We start from the raw sequence: 13,346 nt of genomic DNA, 5'->3' as shown, positions 1-13,346 counted from the left end.
ACCTGTGGTCTTTGGAGGTCCTTACAACATTTGAATGTCAATGTTTCATCCACTACTGCAAAGGAAATATGAGGCAAGGCAACTTTATTTGGAAAGCGCATTTCATACACGAGAGGCAACTTAATGTGCTTTACATTAAAACATTAAAAGCATTGAAAACATTCAGACAAGCATAAAAGAGCACAATTAAAATGGAAAATATAATAAAACATAGAAAAGGAAAATTATAAATATATTAAGAATAACATTTAAATTTGCATTTAGCGAGTTAAAATAAGCTAAGGTGGCAAATTCAAAGGTCTTAGTCTTTGATTTAAAAGAGGTGAGAGTTGACTCACATATAATTCTGTTTTCAGCCTTTCATCCAAATTTTTTTGTGCATCTAAAGTCTAATTAGTGTGGATTTCTGAACCGTGAAAACCATCCAGCCTACACTGATCTGCATGTTCTCCTGAAATGCACAACAGATGTCACCAGCTGAGCTTGTATCAGAATACTTCTTCACTTGCCCCGGCCTTTAGGAGTGATAAAACGACCGAGAGGAACCAGTAACTGTGACTTTTTAGAGTTATCTGGATGAAAGTCTATTTTTAAACTGGAGTTTTGTGCACGTGTGCTTCAGGCGATATGATGTTGGTACTTTGGCCTGTCCCAGATGTCATGAACAAACTCTGTTATCGTCACTCTTTGTCGGAAGATAAACATCCCATGAGCTGAGGATTTCTGTCTATCGCCTGGTCTGATGGACATGCTGATTAATCCTGCAAGAGTTTTTATGAATCAACAGTTTACACACCTTGAGATGAACTTCAGGAAAGCATAAAGTATTGCTGTTAACTTTTTTAGGTTTGGGCATGTGTATCAAAATTAATGCTTTTGGCAGACCAACAAAAGTCAGGCCTTAAATCCACAGTAGGAATGTGAAAGGTCTGTAATATTAACATCTGCCATGGCCTCATAATCACACATCTGTAATCAGATTTGGTCCTCTCCAGCTGCTGCACATTAAAAAACACCAAATAGATACTGCACTGCAGAACGTTTCCTCATCAGGTCAGACTTGATGAATATAAGCAGTAAGATGAACACTGTAAGTATTAACAGTGTGTGTTTTTGTTCATTGTGCATGACTGACCCATTTAAAAAGAGGTTAAAAAGTATCTTGTTCTCTGATAATATCCCCCTCTGAGAATCCGACCATAAAGCTGACTTACAGAAGGAGAGTATCTTATCTGTAACCTGGTTAACAACTCTGTTTGTACACTGGGTGTGTGTGCGCCAAGCTTCTAGAGGCAAACTTTCACAGTTCAGACGGGTTGGCTCATGATTCTGCAAATATTTACTGTGGCAAGTCTCATCTCTGCTAGACGAGGAGGAAAAGTCCAACAAACAAGACTGCAGAGTGAAAAATGAAAAAACAACTCGAGCTCTGAGGAAATGTTCTGAAATCAGAACGGAGGAATCTCTGGAGTGTTTTCATGAAGCAGCAGAGACAGTCGAGTGGTTACAGAACGCCTCCTCTCTGGGACTGAAGGCTGTGTTTATGAGGCAGTGAAGGGAGCCTGCAGCAGCCTCCAGTTTTTCTCTCTCTGCAGCAGAATGTTCTCTCCGGTCGTCTTCTCTGCACAGAGGAGGGAGGGAGGAGTCTCTGCAGGGGGAAGGAGAGACTCAGCTATGATTTGGATAAACTGTGATTCAGACAGAGTAAATACAGAGTCATGAGATGAGGATGAAACACTTCACAAACAGTCAGACACATGACGATGACGATCAAATGCAAACAGAACTCTTACTACCACGACTGTACTCCTGCTGACATGTTTGTTCTGCTCCTGTCACAAACATAAAATCCACTTGAGTTCGGCTCCAAACACAAGAACTGAAGACTTTTACTCAAACATTTGTACCTCATGAGGAACCTTTATACTCCAATGTTTTAATTATATAATTGCACTTAAACAGAGACACTCCTGAGGATGTGTGAGGATTAACTTAATGAGTCTGAACAGTAAACATCATAAACCTCAGAGTGTCTCTGTAAACTCTGTCCTGAACTTTTAGAGAAATACTTGAACAACACAAAGCTGAGAAGCTGCTTCACTTTTACTGCAGTGTGTTAAAAACACAGAGCTGAGGTCAGCCTGGTGGTCTAAGCATGTGCTCTATATATTCAGAGGCTGAGGTGGTTGTTGGTTTGACTCCCGGCCATGACCTCCAGATATCCAGACTTTAAGATGTAAACTAAAAACATATTAATTCAGTCTGGCTTTAAGGGTTTCATAATTAACTTTAACTAAATAACTTTAATGTTTTGTTTTAATTTTAATGTTGTTTTATTATTTTTTTGATTTTAACTATATTTTTTAAATTATTTGTGTACTCAGTTTTATTGATATTTTTGGTGCATTTACTTATTTTTAACATTTATCCATGCCTTTTTTTTAAATGTATTGTAACTATTTATATTCTACATTTTATTTTGTTTTATTGTTTTATTTTAATAGATTTTTTTTAATTATGTGTCTACTCAGTTTTATTTAATTATTTATATTGTTGTTGTTATTTTGATGATTTTAATTATTTTTAATTACATATATTTTATTGTTGTTGGTTTGCATTATTCTCTACTTAAAAAAACATTTGTTTTTTAATAAGTAGCCTTTTTTGCCATTATTTTATTTCTGATTTTTTCTTGTATCAGTCTCTGTAAAGCACTTTGAATTGCATAGAGTTGAATGAAAGTGCTATATAAATAAAGATTGATTTATTGATTGCTGTATGTCATCTCTCACTCTCTAAGCCTCACATTTCCTGTCTCTCTTCAGCTGTTCTATCTTATAAAGTCAAAAACTCCCCAAAAATAACCTGCAAATTTGAAAACGTCTCTGCATTTTGAAGTAAACATGGAGCTGAGAACATCCCTGTACTTTTACTTTTGTTTCATGAATCACTGCAGCTGAAAAAACTCCAGAACTTTAACCCTGAAACTTTCACAGAATACTTTGAACCTAGACTGCAAAACTTCAACTACATGAAGCTGAAGATACTGATTTACTTTTATGTAAATACTTGAATGAAGCTGATAAAACTTCTAAAACTCAAACTCTTCTTGTGTTTCCTGGTTTTCTTAAACTATTGCAGGAATCTGAAGTTCTATTTTCCCTCCCTTTGTGTATTTTCCCTTCTCTAAATGACTTCCAGCTCTGCAGGAGGATGCAGCGACTGTAACCCGAGCTCTCTGACTCACTGTAACGTCAGATGACGGAGGATGTAGGAGGATGTGAGGGCAGTAATCACAGATTGATGAAGACGTGGAGTCAACTTTTCCCCTCTGCTGTTACAGACTGTGTTTATGTTTGAATCTGCACCAGGCAACCTTCACATTCTCAGGATTGAAATCCAGTTACATCAGCCGACTGTCACAACACTGAGCTGTCCCTGAGCTGAGAGTCAAGACACCAAACTCTGATTCATCTCTTTAAATACCCGGATGCTTTCATTTGATTTACTTTGATAAACTTTCTTTTATCTTCAGACGTACTTCTGATACTGTTTCTAATAAACACATGATGGAAAACTGCTCTCAGAATATTGGACGTGATATCAGTATCAGAAAATAGTTTATTTCTATACCTACATAATCAAGTTTTCAGATCAGTTTCTGTCACTTTTAATCTCTAAAAACATGTTAAGTGGACATGAAATATTGTTTTTGATACCAAGGAAATATAACTAATCAAGATAAAAGTAAAATAAATAAAAATCATAATAAAACTTTATTAAAAAAAGTATCTTTTAGTCCAGAAATGCAGCTCAGAGTGTTTGACAATGAGGGAATGCATCTTAATGGGTGTCTTTTTTGTGAAAATGTAGGATACAACCAGAGAAGATGTTAAAACATGGATATATTTCTGATATTTATCAGTTTTTATTTCATTGTATTTTATTCTACAGATATTTATCTGATTTTATTTTATTGATTGTATTGTAATTATTTATTTAGATTTTTTTTCTGGTATTTATCTGCTTTATTTTATTGGTTATAATGTAATGATTTTATTTGGATTTTTAAGTATTTCATATTACTTTCCTGTATCTTGTTTTAGCCTTATATCATTTTATTTAGTGCTGATGTTTTCTGTCTCTCTGTTTTGTATTTGTGAAGCACTCAAGGCTTCATTCATGCAACAGAAAATACACATCATAATACAAATTAAACACAATGCATCAAAACCTTCAAGCCTCCAAACTGAGTTAATACCAGTAAAAACTAGAAAGCAGCAACGTGAGCAGATTAAAGCGTGAGCTCTCTGTGCACACTTTTACTTCGTTCAAAGTGTATTTCACCCTGACATGTCACGAGGTGTTTGAGAACAGAGATAAGAACACACCCAAACACTGAGCTATGTTTTGTCAGCGAGGTCACACGCACAAACCGGGACACTGAATCAGGTCAGAGCTGTCTGTGAGAGCAGAGCAGCTGCTGATCAACAGAGATGTCGCTCTGATCTGCTGCAGAAAGGAAGGTCAGAGAGTCAGGTGTGGGAGTTCGACTCCACACTCTGATTACTGTATTTAATATTTACTGTTTATTATAAGAAGAAAAGAAGACATAATGAAGTGCACAGAGGAGGACTGTGCTTTAGTGAAACAGAGCAGAGACTAAACAAAGTGATGCATCTGTGATAACAAGAGAGCACTGAGCTGCAGGTAAATGTACAAACACAATATAGACATGATATTACATTAATAAAGACTTGAAACATCAGTAAATAACTGATGCATTTAAGATGAAGTGAACCTCTCTTCTCAGTTGACTTTCTGATGGACTGATTTTTGATATGCTGTAAATTAAAGTATGATTTAATTTAATTTAAATAATTCACTTATTTAAGGTTTATTGTAAATATTATTAATGATTCTCCATTCTTTTAATTATAATTATAATTTATTATTATTTGTATTTATTAATTTCACGTATTTATCATTTGTATTTATTCTTCTTTATTTATTTGGTATTTATTTATTTATTCATTTTCATTTGTATGTCTTATTTTGCATTTATTTCTTGAACCATAAACATTTATTTATTTTATTTAATTCTAATTAAATTATTTTTTTAAATGTATCTATTCATTTATTTATTTTATCTGAATTTATTTATTCATTCATTTTAAATTATTTATGTATTTATTTATTTTTAATATTTTATTTGGGTGTCTTTATTCATTTTGTTTGTATTTATTCGTTCATTTATTTATTTTCATTTTATCATTTTATTTTACTTTTGTCTTTTAAACCATTTATTATTATTTTAAATGAAACATTTGTCCATGAGATCTGCCCCTCAAGTCTGATTCTTGATCTCTGATTGTTGTTTTGTGTTGTGTTGTGTGAGTCCAATAAAAAAAAAGCAAGATTAATTCTTCTTCTTGAATATTTGACTTTACTAACTTATCTTAGATGTAAGATTTCAGTTTGATTAAATAGAATAACTTTTTATCTGCTGTTTGTGTAAAATCTTTAATTGTAAAGTCCCTGAGGTTAATGTGGTAAAGATATTTTAAGTGCATTAAAAGTGAAATAATTGGGTTATTGTGAACTTCTCCCTCCTCTGCACTCAGAGACCATGTGTGAGTGTGTGACCTGATAAACTTTGTTCTTCTCTGTTGTGGAAAACTCACCTCACTTTACGCTGACGTGAAGTTTCTGCTCGCATGATGCAACATTTCTGCAGCAGAAAGTGGAAACCTGTGCAGAGAGGAGGAGGAGGAGGAGGAGGAGGAGGAGGAGGAGTGTCTGTGAGGAAGAGGAGGAGGAGGAGGAGCTGCATGTCTCCGTTATAAAAGCTCCCTGAGATTTGAAGGAAAATAACTTGTTTTTCTTCCACAGAGAGGAGACAGCATCACCACAACATCTCCACAGAGCTTCTGTTCCTGAAACTCAACTTTTATTATTTGGAGGAAATCAGAGAAACAAAGATGAGTCACGTCGATGTGAAGAACCTGAAACCCACCAGCTTTGAAGACGAGTACTACGACCAGTACGAGTATTACAACCTGACAGATAAATACACAGGTGAGACTCTCCTCTCTCTGCAGGCTGGACACCATGCGTCATCTCCACTGAGCCTCTTTGTTTATGTTTGTTTGTTATAATTAAAGGTGCATGTTGTGTTTTCTCCACAGAGGGCTCAGCTCGTAAAGGAAGGACAAAGAAGGAGGCCAGTGATAACACCAACAGACCGAACCCTGGAGGACACGAGCGCAAGATAGTGGAGAAACTCCAGAACACAGAGAAGAATGCCAAGGAGTGAAGACTGAGGTGAGCTGATTCAAGTGTCACATCTTTATTTAAGTCCTCACAACAAAGGCCGAATTATTCCAGGGCTGTTAGTTTTTATTATAGGACAGTTCATGACTCATTTAAAGTGATTGGAACTTAATTGAAGTAGTAAATTCTTAAATTGCGCACATCTCAGAGGGACATTTGGTGCAAAGAAATTCAAAATGTTTGAACTTCTCCTTTAAAAATCATCCCTTTAACTCTTCTTCATCCATAACTGAGAGGCAGATTTTATTCTGAATTATAGGATTAACTCTGGGTTTTGTTTTTATAGCTCTGTGCCAAATTAGTGAGCAGCCCACTGAACAAGTCTCTGAATAACATGAGCTTCTAACTTCACAAACAAAACAAACTTTGCTGCCCCCTGCACTTTGTTTATTCCCTTTATCTATGATCCAAATGTTGCTTTAAAAGTTCTTAAATTTGAATATATTGTAAATCTGTAGGTGATATTTGGTAAACAAAAGTTTAAGAGTTGCAGCAGTTTGAACAGATGTTAGACAGACTTCAGTGTGGAGGATCTATTCTTGGATATGATGATTGCTTTCCTTGAACTGTTGTGTGTGTGTGTGTCTGTGTGTGTGTGTGTCTGTCTGAGTGTGTGTGAGTGTGTGTTGCCAGTGCTCCCTGCCCAGTTTTAACTCTAAAGCCGACTCTGTGCTGGAAGAACAAAGAGGTTAACTCTTTGTGGTTGATTGATTTATGATTTTGGCAAAGAGCTGGGTCATGTGATGTGCTCCATGTTTTTAAATTAAGACTTTGGATTGAGAACCACAACATTCAAAACATGTCTGTGGGTTAGTGAGGAGCACTGGCGCCCCCTAGTGGTGATCCAATACAATTTATTTATAAAGCACATGTAAAAAACAACAACAAAGTTTACCAAAGTACTGCTGAAGAGAAATCACACAGGTTATCATATACTTAAAAAAAATAAATAATCATAACAATAATATTAAAACACAAAATGTATGAGACACTTAAAATAAATTAAATAAAAGATGAATACTAAAATACATCAGACACTCAAATAAATAAACAAATAAATTAGTAATTCAAAGAATAATGTTAAATCATAAAATATATGATACAGTTAAAATAAATCAAATAATAATATTTAAATACATAATATACTGTACTTATAATAAATGAAGGAATAATATTAAAACAAATAAGATACTTAAATATGAATGAATAAATCAAATAATGATATTAAGACACACTGTAAAATAAAATAACATAACATAATAATAATCTGATTTCTTTCTCCAGGGCGACTCGGACGGCTTAACCTGGAAACCGACCTCGGCCTCCTTGGCGACGGAATGAGACACAAACTGGCAGGAGCGCTCCCAGCTCCAAAGGGCGAGGTTAGACCTGGGCGTGAGGACGAGCCCGCAGATCCAGATGCTCCAGATGAGTTCTTCTTCATGGTGGCAGCAGACTGTGGCTCCAGCGCCTGAAGGCATTGCCTAGCACTCACCAGTGGTGGGGTGCAGCCGGGTCCCTGTTCGGGCCGCCCGGGTGCACAGCTGATTGTGGTGGTGGTGACCGATGGGTGATTTTGATGCTTGTTGATGTGTTTTAAAATATTTTTATTATTAAAAAAGCTCAGTTTTAAATGACTTGTGTTTCTTTGCTTCTTGTCTTGAAGACATCTTAGATATTATTTATAGATTAAAGGACATCTTGTGTTTAATATGACTTATTAAACTCCTGTGCAAATTGAAGGGAATAAGATTCATAATGTAGTTTTTCTCTCTGTTTTACATCCAAATTGGACTTATATTAGAAATTTAGCTACACATGTCTTCCTTTTGCATCTAACAAAATGCTGAAGTGATGCAATTAATATACTTGAACGTCTGATAAGGATCTGACAACACTCCTGAGTCTTTAACAAGCACAAACAGAATCTACAGTCATGCTTTAGGCTCTGAAACTGCACCAACACGGGTGCAACAGCTTTAATCTATAAATGTGGATTCATCATGTTGCACTGATGTGTTAGAATATCTAGGGGCTCAGAATGATGATGCTAGCTTGATTCCAAACAGGAAAAATGTTAAAACATCAGCATTTTAATCCAAATTGATCAAATTTAAGTTAAAATATTTCAAATATGTTAATTTGCAGTAAGGTTTGAGAGGGTCTGAAGCATTATTAATACCTGTTTTGTGGTTTCAAATATAAAACATATTAAATTATTAAGAAATCTCTAAGTTTTGATGTAAATTAAACTCCCTAGAGGTAAAAAAGAAGCATTAAGGAGCCTGTTACTTGCTGATTGAGCACTCTCCTGCAGGGTGCAATGCTTTGACCCTCCAGCAGGGGGCAGTGACAGCCAAACTTCCCACAGCCCAAAGTGAGTGTGTCATGTGACTGCAGTGTGGAGGATTTAAAACACAATCAAAGCCGCATTAACAGATTAGTGTTTTGTGTTTTCCTGAGTAGCTGATAACATTAAAGATCTGCCTCCATGTGAACAGTTATAAAGCAGTCCTGTTTCATATGTGAGGCTGAAACCACACACACACACACACACACACACACTCTGTGTTTGGAAAGTTTGTGTTTTGATGTGACCTTTAACACTTCCAATCCTTAAAAAAAGATTTTGCAGTAGTTCTGAGTTACATAAGCAGAGAAGCCTGAGACTGCAGAGCTCACACTGAACCTCCAGAAGCAGCTGAAATCTCAGACTCTGGTGGAGACCGAGGATTCATCAATCAGGCACAGATGGCAGTTTGTAGCTGCGTACAAGAAAATACATTCATACTCCTGATCTGAGTCAGTTCATTTAATCTAGTGAGGCATTTTCTCCACACGCAGACCCAAATAGTGGATGTGCTTCCTGACAGTTATATATCTCTCTCTCAGTGGTGTCTCTCTTTCCTTCAGCTCGCTGCTGAAGAACTGAAACTTCTCCATAGATCTATTTATCTGTTATGCTGTGTTATCTGCAGCAGCCTTTCTTCTGCACACAGAGGCTGAATTTCAATAAGCTACAGTATAAATCTGAATCCTTTTTTCTATGAACAGAGGGAACACTACGAGGCGTTTGGCTCGGTGTATTTAACACAGAACCTCAGGAGCTTTAAAGGTTGTCGACATAACCGTCTTCTGCAACGCTGCTTCAGTTCAATCAGAACTTTAGAGCAGAAATGTTTCACTCGCCCTGAAGTGAAGAAGTCTTACTCTGCTTTGTTTTCACTGATAGATCTCCATTAAAGACCTAAACTAGCTCCAAGTCAGCGGCACTTAAGATCTTGTTTTTAGCTTGTAGCTCCCTGCAGAGCCTTGGGATGGTCGTATTAATGAGTAGGTGATGGCTGTGGCTCGTCACTGGTTGTGGTATCTAACAAACACTGCACCAAAGAAGATATGGATTCAAACCAGTTCTTTCTGTTATATAAAAGCAGATCTCAAAAGATGAAAGAGGGTACAAGGGTATAGTAAGGGGGTAGGGGTTGAAACATATTGGTGTCAGGAGGACATGAGAGAAAACAGAAGGATTCAGGATGTGTCCGCCTCTTCGCTGCTCTCGAACTTTGCTTTCTGTGTAAAGAAACTGTGCTTTAGGGTCTGGATCTTCAGCATGAGAAGTGTTCTGGTTTCCATTTGTTAGCTTCTTGTCCTGATAGTATCAACGAGTCATGGATCAGCAGGCTTTGGAGCAGGCAGGAAGAGCAGTCTGTGTGGAGAGCAAAAGCAGGCGTAACACAAACTGTGACGCCTCTGATGTAATCTACTATCTACTGTTGAACTGCAATCAGAAACTGATGAACAGGCAAAACTATGGGGGGAAGTATGAACCATTAAATAACTGCAAACATGTTGCAGATGGGTGGTGCAGTGGGTGGTGTCGTTGCCTCCCAGCAAGAAGGTTCCTGGTTTGAATCCCCAGTCGGTCAGGTGCCTTCCTGTGTGGAGTTTGCATGTTCTCCTTGTGCATGTGTGGGTTCTCTCCAGCTACTCCGGCTTCCTCCCACAGTCCAAAAACATGCTCATCAGGTTAATTGATCTCTAAATTGCCCGTAGGTGTGAGTGTGTGAGTGAGTGGTTGTCTGTCAGCTGGGATAGGCTCCAGCCCCACATGACCCTGAATAAGCACTCAAGATAATGGATGGATGGATGCTGCAGATGGAGAAGACAGAGCAAATGAAGACGTTGCTGGCAGACGTTTGAAGCTAATGACCAGAGAAGTTGGAATCCATCTCCACGTGTATGCAGACGAGTTGAGTAGATATCTGTCACCATGTCAGATTTCACCTCCCGATCACTGTAGCCAGAATTAATAAAAGCTAATTATATTATCACAATATTTACGATGAACTGAGGGGGGAAAAAGCTGCAGCTTGTTCTTTATCTCCCCTCTGTTTTACGGTGGGTGGCAACCGGCCTGCAGAGCAACTACTGCCCTGAACTATGAATCAATCAGTCACACCTCATTACCGTCTGTGTTCTTTAGCAGAATGTCAATATTTCATGTCTTTTAAAAGACGTCGATATTGGTACATTTCAGCAGCCATAGCTGTGAGATTGGGTTTGCATAGATAATACAGCTCCTAGTCTGGATTAGTTAAAGGTGTGAGGTTTGTGCTGAGTTATGAAACTTGATTTATAAACACAGAGAGAGAGATGAAGATGGTCTGAGCAGAGCCGGGTTTATTTCTGTTTGTCTCTGTCTTAATGTTCGGCTCTGGGTGTTTGGCAGGCTGTTGTTCGGATGCTTTTCAGTAAATCTGCTGTTGCTTCTGGCAAACAAAAGGCAGAAGGCAGCACGGTTTGAATCCCTCATACACCTGCAGCCGGAGGGATTTTGGCTCTGCAGCACAAATCTGGGATTGGGAATATTTATAGAGACGATCCCACTCACGAGCTTCAGACTGTTGTTGCATAATCAGCCTCAGCGTACAGACTCAATACCATGTCTAATTCAGAGTTTCTATATCTCACACACACCTCGCTCGCCCTCTCCCCCTCTGCAGAGGAGATACCAGCGCTTTTAGAAACCCCCTGGTTGCCTGGCAACTAGTCCTCCTCAGGATTGTCTAAAGAGAGCATGGATCATTTCTCTGTTTTTTCATATCACAAAAAGAAATGCTGCAAGTGCCCGTGTGGGTGGTTTGTAGTTCTTTGATGGTCCGTCTTGTATGTATGGTGTCTCAGAGTGGACACACATCCTCCACAGTGAGAGACTGAAGAGACACACGAGTGTGAGACTGAGGTTTTTATTAGACCTCACAGATATTTCATTAAAAAAACAAAAAGTCCATAGTCTGAAAAAGAAAAAAATTATTATTTAAAAAAGAAATAAAAGAAATAAATAAAAAATAAAAAATAAAACATGCAAAATGATAAATAATCTTAAAATAAAAAATTATAAATAAATACATGCAAAATAAATAAATAAATAAAGCAAAAATAATAAATAATAATAAAAATTGATAAATAAATATATACAAAACAAATAAATACAAATAAAATAAATACAGTGAAAATAATAAATCAAAACATGAGAATGACTTAGAAGCTAACATTAATGTTTCAGATAATGTCTTTGAGGTTCAGACAAAAGTTGTTGAGTCAGAAATGGAGTTTATGGAACAGAGTTTTTAAAGTTTTTCTCCTCCTCTTCTCCCTCTGAGCTTCAGTTACAGATAAACAAGCTTTATGTAAACTCCCTCTTTCTGTTATTATTACAGATTTTCTGTGCTTGGCTTGTTTCCTCTCTGTGGCTGTGTGCTGCAGTGTTTACTCGATAGTTTGTGGGTTTAAAGAGAGGAGAGGAGAGGAGAGGAGAGGAGAGGAGAGGAGAGGAGAGGAGAGGAGAGGAGAGGAGAGGAGAGGAGAGGAGAGGAGAGGAGAGGAGAGGAGAGGAGAGGAGAGGAGAGGAGAGGAGAGGAGAGGAGAGGAGAGGAGAGGAGAGGAGAGGAGAGGAGAGGAGAGGAGAGGAGAGGAGAGGAGGGGAGGGGAGAGGAGAGGAGGGGAGAGGAGAGGAGAGGAGAGGAGAGGAGAGGAGAGGAGTGCAGGAGCAGTTGTCTTCTTCTGTCTCTACTTTAAGAATGTGTGGCCTCACTGTTTCTCCGTAAAGACTTCATTTTGCTTCAGCAGAATCCTCCAGTGCTGAAAAAACCTGCAGTCCACTTCAGGCTATCTGCAATCCAAGGAAACCCCAATAAAGCCCACAGTGGAGGGACTGACTCTGCAGCAGGAGTAAACACTTTCAGAGTCTGGTGCATGAAACGGTTTCAGTCTCAGAGGAACAAACGGTGTAAAAGATGAGTCTCTATAACTCCTCTGCTTTGATTGGATGAAGGATAATCTATAAGCTACAGGTGCAGTGAGCTGACTGACAGGTGGATGTGTTGCAGTTTGCTCCGAGGGTCATCTCAGCTCCGCCTCTTTGCCGAAGGTTAGATCGATCAGATTGATTTCACTTTCACGGTGCAGTGATTCGGGCTGTTGCCTCACTGCAAGGAGGTTCCTGAAACCACAACATTGAACAAAACAACAACAAACATGTGAGGTAAGGAGTGATGAGAAGGGATCGAGGTAAGGAGGGATGAGCAGGGGTTATGTAAGGAGGGATGAGTAGGGGCTGAGGAAAGGAAGGATGAGTAGGGGTGTTGAAGAAAGTAGGGATGAGTAGTGGTCAAGGTAAGGAGGGATGGGTAGGGGTCAAAGTAAGGAGAGATGAATAGGGGTTGTTGTTGAAGAAAGGAGAGATGAGTAGTGGTCGAGGTAAGAGAGGATGGGGTAGGGGTCAAGGTAAGGAGGGATGAGTAGGGGTTGAGGTAAGAGGGGATGGGTGGGGTCAAGGTAATGAGGGATGAGTAGGGGTCAATCTAAGGAGGAATGAGGTAAGGGGGGATGAGTAGGGTTGTTGAAGAAAGGAGGGATGAGTAGGGGTTGAGGTAAGGAGTGATGGGTAGGGGTCAAGGTAAGGAAGGATGACCAGAGGTCAAGGTAAGGAGGGATGTGTAGGGGTTGAGGTA

General features: G+C 38.3%; 1 protein-coding gene across 1 annotated transcript; it reads left to right on the top strand.

The window, feature by feature from the left end:
• The first annotated feature begins 5,866 nt into the window (after nucleotides 1–5,866).
• On the top strand, nucleotides 5,867–7,970 carry nupr1b (nuclear protein 1b). The gene is made up of 3 exons (XM_034711136.1): nucleotides 5,867–6,078; nucleotides 6,189–6,324; nucleotides 7,618–7,970. Exons 1-2 carry the CDS (start codon nucleotides 5,982–5,984, stop codon nucleotides 6,314–6,316), a joined length of 225 nt encoding a protein of 74 aa, XP_034567027.1. The 5' UTR covers nucleotides 5,867–5,981; the 3' UTR covers nucleotides 6,317–6,324; nucleotides 7,618–7,970.
• Nucleotides 7,971–13,346: the final 5,376 nt, after the last annotated feature.

Source organism: Notolabrus celidotus, chromosome 20 (genome assembly GCF_009762535.1).
Source record: "Notolabrus celidotus isolate fNotCel1 chromosome 20, fNotCel1.pri, whole genome shotgun sequence".
Lineage (NCBI taxonomy): Eukaryota > Metazoa > Chordata > Actinopteri > Labriformes > Labridae > Notolabrus > Notolabrus celidotus.
The sequence above is the reverse complement of the archived record's forward strand: the minus strand, read 5'-3'. Positions and strand labels throughout refer to the sequence as shown.

Bases quoted from the DNA above. Each gene is read 5' to 3' on its own strand.
- nupr1b (XM_034711136.1), top strand. From the start codon at position 5,982: ATGAGTCACGTCGATGTGAAGAACCTGAAACCCACCAGCTTTGAAGAC. The intron at 6,079-6,188 runs GTGAGACTCTCC...TTTTCTCCACAG, and splicing joins CCTGACAGATAAATACACAG to AGGGCTCAGCTCGTAAAGGA.